The 12,308-nt window shown below is 35.2% G+C and overlaps 1 protein-coding gene across 1 annotated transcript; it reads left to right on the top strand.

The window, feature by feature from the left end:
- The first annotated feature begins 7,510 nt into the window (after positions 1–7,510).
- LOC148624566 (myosin essential light chain, striated adductor muscle-like) lies at positions 7,511–12,308 on the top strand. The gene is made up of 6 exons (XM_088567249.1): positions 7,511–7,576; positions 7,826–7,853; positions 9,556–9,702; positions 9,998–10,165; positions 10,696–10,782; positions 11,791–12,308. The coding sequence occupies exons 1-6, from the start codon at positions 7,574–7,576 to the stop codon at positions 11,829–11,831; spliced, it is 474 nt and encodes a 157-aa protein (XP_088423375.1). The 5' UTR covers positions 7,511–7,573; the 3' UTR covers positions 11,832–12,308.

The following is a 12,308-nucleotide window of genomic DNA, read 5'->3' as shown; positions in this document are numbered from 1 at the left end:
AGATATATACAGATATAGATCGAGGATTTGAACGTGCTAACAACATCAGCCGTAAAGATCTCCTCGAGTACAAACCTAAGAAAAAGAACAAAAGGGTTCCTTTTGTGCTTACATACCATCCAGCCTTTGGGAAACTCTCGCAGTTACTGTTCATATCACAACTCATACGTTATGCCAGAGCTTGCCGAGACTACGCAGACGTTTTGTATCGCGCTAGAATTCTAACAAATAGGCTTCTGGAGAAGGGTTATGTTGCTACAAGATTGAAGTCATCACTACAGAAGTTTATGGTCGTCGTCATGAACTTGTGGATCGTTACGGTGTATCCATCTGCGCCATGAAAACTGATTTGTTCAACGTGTCATAGTTTTCCTTTCCTGTTTCGTCTACCTCGGACTTTTATGAGCAACTCGGCGGGTGTTTCTAGAAAAGCAGAGGACGCTTACCCTACCGGTGCACCTGGTCCATGCTCCCAGTTTTTAGTGAAGTCCGAGTTGCTAATTTGCTTTTGTTACTTTGTATGTATGATTTTAATTACTTTATGTTCTTTGTTTTTCATGTCTGGTCTTTGTCCCTGGATTACATTCTTTTGATTACCGCTATAACCTTGGTTCCCTTGATTACTCTTTTACGCATACACGTTTTTACATTTCATTAACAATGCATTTCAACTTAAATTTCCAATAAATATTTTATTGGATGAAGCGCAGTATATTTTTCTAATTAAAACTAATAGATATAATCTCAAAAGAGTGAAATTTGACCAGGTCCCGATTTAACTTAGTCTTAGTACCGAAAACCAACCACAAGTATAGGTGCATATTTAACAGAGTGTCAATTTGACTTGTTACCAAAGTTCCGATATATATGACCAGGTCCCGATTTAATGTACCCTTCGTGCCGATTTAACTAAGTGTCGATTGATCGGTGAGCAATAATAGTGATGTTCATTATCTACATCTTGTATATACGAAACAAAAATGTGGGGGAATACTAACGAGTCAACGAAATACATATGCATATGCATCAGTCGTTCAATTGTACTACCGACAACTAGTTAGTTGTATATAAAGTGATAACTATGGTTTAATTTTCATGCAACACAGTATGCCTGATTCTGAGAATTACATTAATGTACATAGATATATTACTTGTACGTCACAAAATATTCCGCTAAATGATACAAAATATTTTTATTAAATTTCACGACAGGCTTATGAGTAGCCTTGTCTTACTACACATCTCCATATATACAACTATTTAACAAAGAATGTATTTATAATGTTTATAATGTATTGTCTACCCCGGACTTGACTTTTTATGAGCAACTCGGCGGGTGTTTCTAGAAAAGCAGAGGACGCTTACCCTACCGATGCACCTGGTCCATGCTCCCAGTTTTTAGTGGAGTCCGAGTTGCTCATTTACTTTTGTTACTTTGTATGTATGATTTTAGTTACTTTATGTTCTTTGTTGTGTATATCTGTTTTCCATGTCTGGTCTTTGTCCCTGGATTACATTCTTTTGATTACCGCTATAATCTTGGTTCCCTTTGATCTTCATTGCGTTAACAATTTATACTATCCACCCGTTGATGTGGACACCGAGTAAATATTTAATAGTATTGGGATGAAGTTTTAACCCTTACCATGCGGGAACCGTATATATACGGTCATGGGCTGTTTTCCGATTTTTAGGTTCTGGCAATTTTATTTTTTACTCTAGAAACCAATTTGAATGCAGTAACTGCGAGAGTTTCCCAAAGGCTGGATGGTATGTAAGCACAAAAGGAACCCTTTTGTTCTTTTTCTTAGGTTTGTACTCGAGGAGATCTTTACGGCTGATGTTGTTAGCACGTTCAAATCCTCGATCTATATCTGTATATATATATATATATATATATATATATATATATATATAGAAGGGTCTGAAAAATTCCCAACGATGTTAGAACTGTCAAATTTGCGAAGCAAATTTTTGTCGTTCCCTCCGCGGGACTTAGTGCAGGCGGTGTTGCCATAGATGTTACAGCGGTACGAGTTCGAGTCCCGCGGAGGGAACGACAAAAATTTGCTTCGCAAATTTGACAGTTCTAACATCGTTGGGAATTTTTCAGACCCTTCTATATATATATATATATATATATATATATATATATATATATATATATACAGATATAGATCGAGGATTTGAACGTGCTAACAACATCAGCCGTAAAGATCTGCTCGAGTACAAACCTAAGAAAAAGAACAAAAGGGTTCCTTTTGTGCTTACATACCATCCAGCCTTTGGGAAACTCTCGCAGTTACTGCATTCAAATTGGAAAGACATTCAAAAGCTCTTTCCTGGGGCCCCGGTCCTGGCATTCCGTAGACCCATGAGCCTAAGAGATGCCCTAGTAAGAGCAGAGATTTCATCTCAGCCCAAACAAAATACAACGGGCCAGTGTCGCCCATGTGGAGATAAAAGATGTAAGACCTGTACCCAGAAATCCCACACCAATACGTTTAAAATCTACTGAACTGGAAAGGAATTTGCCATTTTGGCGACGTGACTTGCAAAACCGAAAATACCATATACTTTCTCTAGAGCCGGTGTGGTATGCAGTACGTTGGCGAAACAGAACAACCTTTCAACAGGCGTATGTATGGTCATCGCAGTGACTATAAATGCAAACCAGACCTCCCCCTAAGTCGCCATCTTAGATCCGCCGGACACACCCAGGAGGATCTCCACAACATTGTTGTTACGATCATAGAACATAATAAAAACTGATCAAAATGTAAAAGAGTATCTCGTGAAAGCTTTTGGATGAAGAAATTACAAACAACTTCTCCAGATGGAATAAACGAGAAAAAATAATTCATTTTAGGTCTTGGTCTAAGGCTAGTACAGCACTACATGATATACATCAATACGCCGTACTACTATACTTTGACTTTTTTAAATTGTTTTCCACAGTTAATTTTTACTTTCAATTTTGATAAATTTGTTTGTTTGTTTGTTGGGGTTTAACGTCCGAGCAGCCATATTTCAGCTATATTCAGACGATGAACATGAAATTGATGACAAAATGAACATGAGATGATGATGAAATGAAAAAGGGATGGGACACAAGGATAATGGGATCGACAAATTTTGATTGCCACTGGAAATAGGGAGAGGTGGGTAGGGTCGGGCAATTTAGCCTCCTGTGGCGGAGCCCTATGGTTCCTACTCCGGGAGAATACCACAGTAGGGTTCTTTAACGTGCGAGGAACGTGGCATCTTTCCCAACACGGTGCACCACTATGGTTTGCGGTCAGGTTTTCCGTATTATAGCCTGACAACCCCAGCATGTAACACGCCAGGGGTACCCCATTCCACCACCTGGGGCACACATCCCAGTTGCTCTGTGGGCAGAGCGCCCTAGCCCCCGGCTAAGGTTCTGAGCACTATTTAGTCGCCTTTTACGACAAGCTTAGCGCTGCTGCAGGCCTATTCTTTTAACACCCGGACCTGCAAGGGAAAACTTTGATAAAAAGACCCCCTTTGTTATTTTCATTCAGGCTCCTTACCATTTGCTTATGTGTGCCTTTGATAAAGGTACAATCACCCACAGCGTACGTAATTCAGCTTCTGAATCTGTTTTGATCTTGAACTTTGTGAGTTTTATGCTCGTAAAGTTTTGTGAGTTTTATGCTCATAAAGTTATATGAGTTTTATGCTGAAGAAGGGTATCAGTTATCCGAAATATTTATATAGAAAAGAGCTTTTCTGAAAACAAAAAGAATTATTTTATCATAATCGAGTTGATATTATGTTTATAATGGGCACACAATGTTATATGCATGTATTTATAATATAGACACATCCTATTTCGGAAAATGGAAAAGTTGTTGTTCCCGAGCCCGCATAATTTGTGTGTCTCTTAATTTCTTACCCTATTTCACTATTGAATTATAACAAGATTAAGACAATTATTTATAATGACCATTGTAAACACATTAAAGCTAGTTTTAGATTTCTGAAAAAGCTGTTTTTGATTTTTGTATCGAGCCCTTGTAAGGTGTGCGGACCTGTGTTTAAGGGAATAATATATGAAATGTATATCATGACCAACAGTGCTCCTATTCAGTGTAACATTGTGTGCCCATTATAAACGTAATATCAACTCAATTATGATAAAGAAAATAATTCTTTTTGTTTTCAGGATTCCAAAAGAAGAAAAGCTCGGTGGGAGGGATCTCATATTCTAGTCTCGATTTCCTCTAACCTTGGGGTATTGAAAGAAAGCTACTTCAATTTATAAATAATGTTCCCCTTTTTTTCTCTAGCTTTAAATTTTCAGCTTTATTAGTCATTGATATTGATTCAGCATGCTGACTAGTTTTTGGACCTGGCCGGGGGGAGGGGGCTGACCTTTGAGGGTAGGGAATTTTAAGGATACAAATGATCAATTTGGATTTTTTGTTTATTATGGGGATGTAATACGAAAGTTCAGTGTAATATAGTAGCCTGTAATTGTTATATGTTTTGCACATGTTGGTCTGTTGTTAAAATATGATACATGTAATATTGCTGGAAGTTGAATAAAAACGACTTCCGCGATCGGAGATCAAAAGCAGGTAATCAAACTACCCGCTTGATTTATATTGTACGTGAAGAACTCACTGCAATTGGTATGCTGTGAAAAAAAAATGCTGTATAAGTTATCGAATACGCCTTATGAAGCAAAACAGCCATGAATATTCAAGGCTTGTAAATTGAATGACCTCCCTTTTACATCTATAATTTTCAGTTTTATTATATTCGTGTTTTTGTTCTTTTTTTTGTTTTTGTTTTTTTTTTGTTTTTGTGTGTTTTTTGTGATTTTGTTTTCGTTTATATTTGTTCGTTTTATTTGGAGGACCGATTGCTTCGTTTTTATTTATAAAGCCTTTTATTAAAGAAATAATAGCTCACCTCACAGTATAATGCGATGTTTGGTGTATCAGCTTTAAGATTTCAGAATGTAGTCCTAGAAATTCGAAGTGGACGTAAGCTAAGTAGCGATGATAAAATTACATTTAAGTGTAAATTCAGATATCTTTATAGAACCAGACTCGTGAGAAACCCGAGGAACTTTTCTTCTTTAAGTTCTCGAATTAAAACAAATGACTGAGCGTCGGTACTGTATTCGGTCTAAATGTTCATATCATGAGTGTGAACTACATGTATCTAGCTCTACACACAAAAATGCAAGTTCTTTCGAAAAAACTACTTTGATCATCAGTATACTGTCGATATCTGGTTATGATTATCACTTATGATAACAATCACGTTCCAGCATATGCCCCATAATAATTATTGACACAACATGATGTCACTCTGAGTTCATGTAATTAGGATTATCCCTGGTGAGGCAAGGTGATATGGATATTGAATAAATTAAAACACTAAATTATTGTTAGAACGACAACATCTTAAAAGAAAAATATTCATGTAGTCTTATGGCTTGTTCAATCCTTTACAAATTTTCAAGAACTACCCAATCTTTGGGATACCATGGTAGTATACTATCTAGAAATTATACTTCTTAATTAATCTCATTTATCAAGCCATTGTCTAATACCGAATAATCCGCTGAATATTTGAGTAGCAGTCTTTATAAAAATCAGACAGAAGGTGATTCGTGCATGTCAAAAACCCACCCAATTCACTTTTTATTTCTCGTTCAGAAACAGTTACACATAACCAGTCTTAATTTTTCATTTGGTTGTCGCGCTGTTGAGATAAAAATTACAAAGATTGTACATAAAATTGGCACTTTACAAGAGTTATTGTTCTTGATTTTGTTTGATTTGGTTGATTTTAGCTGGAGATAAATTTATGATTTTCTCAAAAGTGCAGATGTGAATACAAAAAGGATTATCATTATATAAAAATATAGCGTTTATAGACTGAAAAAAAAATCATTTATTTGATGACGTCTGACAATAATGTGAAAAAAAAACGTGGATATGTTAATACACATGTAGATACATGATTGCTGATATATTATCGAAAAAGTTTTTTTACTAACTTCAATGTTAGATTTTGTTCAAGTTTTCATAATTTTACAATAAAATTGGTACAAATTGTGGAACGAATGTACTATGCTGTCTAAAATGATTCTTATTTTTTTTTTGTTAAGACAGGGATATTGTGTGATATTTTCCCACAATGGCCAGATTTTAAAGCGGGGTGGTTGTGATCACGCCAAAGTACTTTAACCCGCCACATTTTCTGCGCCTGTCCCAAGTCAGGAATTTCTGGCCTATGTATGTCTTATTTCGTTTTCATCTTAAGTTTATTTTTTATGTTACTTGAGTATATAGGAGCAACTCTTTAGCTGTACCTGTGTATAATAATATATAATAATAATTTGGGGCCAGCCTGCCTTGTAGTATGAGGGTTTCCTTGTCGTTCATTGAAGACCAATGGGTGGCCTTGGACTGACATTTTCTTCCTAATGGGATTGTTGTCTCTTTGACACCTACACCATATCTATTCTTGTTATATATATGGAGGCATAAGGTTGGAGAGGCATGTTTATGAAAAACAGAGAAGTTTTTGAGGAGACATGGAACTTTTCTTATCTTATGAAAAATGAATCGCATTTTACATAATGCGACGCAATAAAACAAATTCCTCAAGTACAGTTGCGCAGTGTCTCAAATATAGAAAACATCCTTGAAACAATGCCATTAAGTATTTGTGATGAAAACACGGTTAGATATTATTTACGCAATTCGGTAGTTGTTGCTTTTAAACTTTTTTTTTCTTGTGCGAATAGCCTTATTAATCTTCAAGCAGAATTTATTAAAGTAAATTGGTTTTATCATGATGTTTAGGGTGTCAGAAAGTAAGAGAAAATGCGAGTGCACGGCATATATGCTGTTTAACCAGAAGAATCCCAATTTTCTTACTTCATTGTATTTTCTTTCCGTAGGATTGTCAGATCAACAGATACTGTTTAGAATTAGCTTATTGATCAGCAGCCGTACACAATTAGTTTTCATCAACAAGTAACATCTGTATCCATTTGTTACCTGTACCCGGTGTTGGTGTCAGATTTATTCACGCCCAGTCCTTTTATGTTCATTACGCCTACAATCAAAAATGCAAAAAACCAAAAAAGGCAAAATGAAACCTTTGAAAAATGTCATTGTTTAATGCATTTACTTGTAATTTCGCTAAAAACCTAAAATAATGTAAATTTCGTCATGTTAAATTGTTGCACGTCCATTTAAACTCGCCCTCGAGGGATGAGAGGTTCTCTTTTATCAGATAATTAAGTTGCTGTTACAATCTAATCGTTCTCATAATTTGCATAATGATCAGAGGAGTTAAGGATTTCGTTGATCGTGTTTACTTTTTGGTGTCTGATACATTAACTTTGTTCATATGGTGCCAACTACGCAAAATGTGATAACGGATACGATCAACTGGACACCCCTATATCTCATCATGAACTCGTCTTATAAATAGACTGATCACAGCTCGCACCCTCAGTTATTCCGTTTTCCAACTTCCCTCTCACTTTTACGACCGAAGGCAACATCAAACGAGCGAAATGGTAAGTCTTACTTTATTTTATCTTTATCATTCAGTGTTAGCTTGAATTTGAATTGTGGTTAACTTTAAAACCGGTCAGCAGTTTTATTGACTGGGTAGTGGAAAAATCTGTGAAATGCATGCTTTTCTCATAGAGATTCACAAGACTTAAACCTCTTCGACGATTTTATATCCCGGTTGTCATTTAAATAGTGATGTAAAAGAGTATTTTATTGTTTCTTGCTTTCTATTTTCTTAATCTTTCTTTCAGTCGAAGTTGTCTAAAGGCGAAATCGAAGGTATGCTACAGTGTGCAGTGTTATCCTCCTTATTTTCTTACACCTATATTTTACTAATAAATAAATATAATCATAATCTGGATTTCAAGAAAACAACGACGTGCCATGATTTTACAGAATGTTAAAAATCTATGGATGATATGATAATGTCACAAGGAGTTATCATCATCGGGGTGCTAGCCTCTACGATTTTCATCTGTTATTATGGATTCGAGAATTAACTCTCTTTAATTTCCACTTATCACGGCATGTGCCGGGAGTATCAAATTTCAGAGCTATATGAATACAGTTGGAGTGGGCGTAAGAACGACCTGCGGTAGGATTTGGCAAAATTTTTCTTAACTATAAGGAGTTTCCTTTGATTTGTAGTTGCTTTCAATCCTTCCCTTTTGTGTATCAGTAAATGCAGTCAAAAGTAAAGTATGAACGAAAATATTCATATGGTTGTCTCGCTATGTCAAGAAGGTTTTTGTTAAATATAGTACGCATTGAATGCGTTTTGAGTGAACATATATTCCTCTTGATTTTACTGAACGCTTTCTTTTTGAAAAAAAAAATGCTTTCGTATGTTGTGTTCTAGAGTCTTATAATAACAAGTATCAGTACTGATTATGGGTAGTAAATACACTTTAGCGTCAATATGTACACATATGTTTCTGATTAATGATTGTGTTTACAGAGGTAATGTAAGCCGATCGTTTGGCACGGTGCCATGGATTTCTACGCGTGTGATAGCATTGCCATAAATGGCGGTGCCGCATCATAACGCAGAAGGATTAGATACACAATTACTGCATTGCATGTCAAAACTTTTTGATGATATCCGAATGACATAATAGATCATAATTGTCGATGATGCAACCTAATATCACACAGGAGGGGAAAATAGCTTGAAATTGGAGCTTAATAATCGGCACCTTGCATTTTGAATTTAGAAGTAGTTTGCTGTTTCTTGTCAAAACAAAATCAAATGAAGAGATATGAACTCCAATTAATCACGTTCCTTTTGGAATAAACTGAAAATCACTTATGTGTTGAGATGGTTTACTGCAATTCCACCCGAAACCTTGCGTATTTAAATGAATCAGAAAGGAAAATAGTTTTAAAAAGTAGATTAAAATATTTTCTTGTTGTTTAATCAGTACATGTAATGAAAGCTAAATTCAACTTTAGCCCAGTCTAAACGATTGATAATATATATGGTTTCTTGTTTTGCAATTGCGTTTCACAGACATCCTTCTGGAAGACATTATAACCGATATCATCTTAAATGATGTACTTGGCAAATATGCATCATATCTATCAATCTGTTTTTAGAAGGAAGCCAAGTTAACAGGGAATCTTTATCAAGACGCAGTATGCTTTATTTACGTCATCATTGAATTACTTGAATTCCTGAGCAGCTGCTTTTTCGATGCACTCAAAACAAGCTTATAAAAATTAATTGTTATTCACGTATTCTTTGGAATTTTATCTTGGTAAAAAATGATACTGTGCACTGAGAGCTTATGTTAATGAACTTTGTCTCTTTCTCTTGTCCTTCCATTTATGTATTGAAATACTAAGGTAGAAAGTTCTTTCGTGGAAATCTTTGACTATCATAGAACAGTTATCTATTTATCTCGTTCTAAATTTCTATACGTAGTATAAAGCAGTCGTTTTGCATTGCCTCTTTAAGACACTATTGTACTTTATATTACAGATGCCCGTGAGGTATTCGACCTTTTTGATTTTTGGGACGGTCGTGACGGAGATGTAGACGCTGCTGTGGTCGGTGATGTCTGCAGATGTCTTGGAATCAATCCCACCAACGCTGTAATCAAGAAGAATGGTGGCACAGACAAGATGGGTAATTACTTATTGTAGATATTAGCGAGGACAACGTGGTTCGCATTAAAAGCGATGAACTGCAAGGCTACACATGTATTCGAGAATTAGCAAGTCTTTCGGTATAAAAATATGATACTGCCAAGTTGCATCTGTCACTTCATTTAAAAAAAGAACGAAACGAAACAAAACAAAAGCAATCTTCAGACAGAATACAAATTGTCGTCTTGCATTTTAAATCGTTAGCTGTTAATTTCGAGTCCGCATTTAGCGTGTGTTTGGACACTTAGTAATACAGCAAGCTTTTCCCTTTTCAGGTGAGAAAGGATACAAATTCGAAGATTTCCTTTCTATCTACGAAACAGTCAACCAACAGACAGAACAGGGTACCTACGCCGATTACATGGAAGCTTTCAAAACTTTCGACAGGGAAGGTCAAGGTTACATTTCCGGAGCCGAGATGAGACAAGTATTGTCATCATTAGGTACGCTCATGATTTTATCTGGTCTTCAATATGCGAGTGTCCCTTTAAAAAAAGTGGCGAATGCTGCTTTAAAATGAATAAAAAATACATTTTAGATGTGCAAATCTTTTAATTGCAAAGCTCAAAATGGTGATTGTCATTTTATAGTAGAGTAGTTTTTCATAACGTCGCCTGACGACAAAAGCAGCTTCGTGGGTGGACTATGTACACCTGCCAATTAGTCTTATGCATGAAATTTTCTGCAGATGTTTAACATTGAAAATGTTCACCTCCGATTTAGAGGTGTTTGTGCAAAAGGTTAATGCCATGTTGGAGTTGCTTTTGTATAACTCCAACGTCTTTATTGTGCGTTTTAATTAGATGCACTAAAAATGCATCTGCTTAAGGACCTGGTCAGATTGTTGAAGTAGCTATTTTTTTTTTTTACTCAAATTTAAAGAGCTGAACTATTCAAATATCAATACTTCAGAGGGTTTGAAGAATGTACAATCTGATTCGAAGATTCATGGTACATTTCTGTATTTATTTAGGTGAAAAATTAACTGATGAACAAGTTGATGAAATTATCAGATTGACAGATTTGCAAGAGGATTTAGAAGGAAACGTGAAATATGAAGGTAAAAATGTTACTGTTTTTTATACCAACAGAAAAACATGTAGTCGTTCGTAGACAATTCGATTTCCGGACAATAACTGGATTATAAAGGTATAGATCTCAATCAATATGGACCACAGAGTACCATTCCACGAACAGAAGGCTTTAACAGATTTTGAACCGTTGATAAATTAGAAGCCAAAAAGGCAAGAAAAAACATTTTATGATGTCTGGACAATAACTTGATTAACAGAAGTTTATGGAGTTGTTCTTCGATGTATCAAACTACAAAATAAAGACTTCGATTGATTGTAGGGGCTGTGACGTGAATTGTTTAGGAAATATGTATCTTCCCTTATGCCTGGGTCATAACTTGAGTATAAGTGTATGGGTCTCTTCGAAATTCTATCACAATATGCCATAGTTTAAAAGAAAACGTTGGGTTTATTTCGGGGGTTGCAACTTAAACCTTATAGGAATTAGGAACCAAAAGAGCCATACTCCTTGTATTTTCCAGGTTTCAGGCCAAAAACATGAGAAAATGAGTATATATAAATATATATGAAATTGCACTTCATAGTTAAATACTACAACAGGAAGGTTTGGAATGATTTAAAGGGTTATGGCCCTCGCCTTTTAAGAATTGGTGGTCAAAAAATGGGTCCACAACATTAAATATTTTCTTCTTCAACTGCATATATAATTCTTATCTCTTTTGTCTAATTGTAAATGTTAAATTTCTTCCACAACTTTTATTCTGGACAGAAACTAATACTGTTTCATTTATCCACACACAAAATTCAAAGGTGTATCAAGTTTTGAATTTTGTGTTCATACTTGTCCCATACGTCCAGGGTCGTATCGAATGTTGAATTTTGTCTTCATACTTGTCCCATATGTCCAGGGTCGTATCGAGCAAATTATTCTATTGTTTTGTTGTTATTGTTTTATATATTTTGTTTGTTTGTTATTAAATCTCTTAACAATCTTTTTGTTTATAGAATTATCATTGTGTTTATTTCTTTTACAGACTTTATCAAGAAAGTGATGGCTGGTCCATACCCAGACTAAACAGTGGATCTCATTGTTATAAATAAACTTTTTCATCTAAAACTTATCAAAGACTTTCTCAAGTTAGGTCTTACAAAATGTTTCTAGTCTTCCAGTTCTAACAGCGCAAAGGTTTTTACCAAGTCACACATAAAATGTCACAAAAATATCTTAATGGTTTATTCTAGTAGTTCTTTTCGTTTTGTAAGACTTAATTTTCGTCATAATAATGTATTTTGCCGTGTGTAATATTGTTAATTTATGTTAAATTGCAAGATAACCGGTACCGGTTGCTGCTGACGTCACGTTTGGTTTCAGTTGACATCATTTTCGGGTCATATTTGTGACCTGCAGGAGTACAGATATTTATATTGTTTATTAAGAATGAATGGGAAGGACATGTAAAGCGGATTTTCTATTTGCATCTTCTGTGTGTGTTAATAGTGAAATATTTATTATTATTTATTGTTATTTTCCCATTAAAAGCCGTTTCCTTAA

This window comes from Perna viridis, chromosome 2 (assembly GCF_037379345.1).
Source record: "Perna viridis isolate PV_CMFRI_1.1 ecotype Kerala chromosome 2, ASM3737934v1, whole genome shotgun sequence".
Classification (NCBI taxonomy): Eukaryota; Metazoa; Mollusca; class Bivalvia; order Mytilida; family Mytilidae; genus Perna; species Perna viridis.
This window is presented reverse-complemented; position numbering and strand designations above follow the sequence as displayed.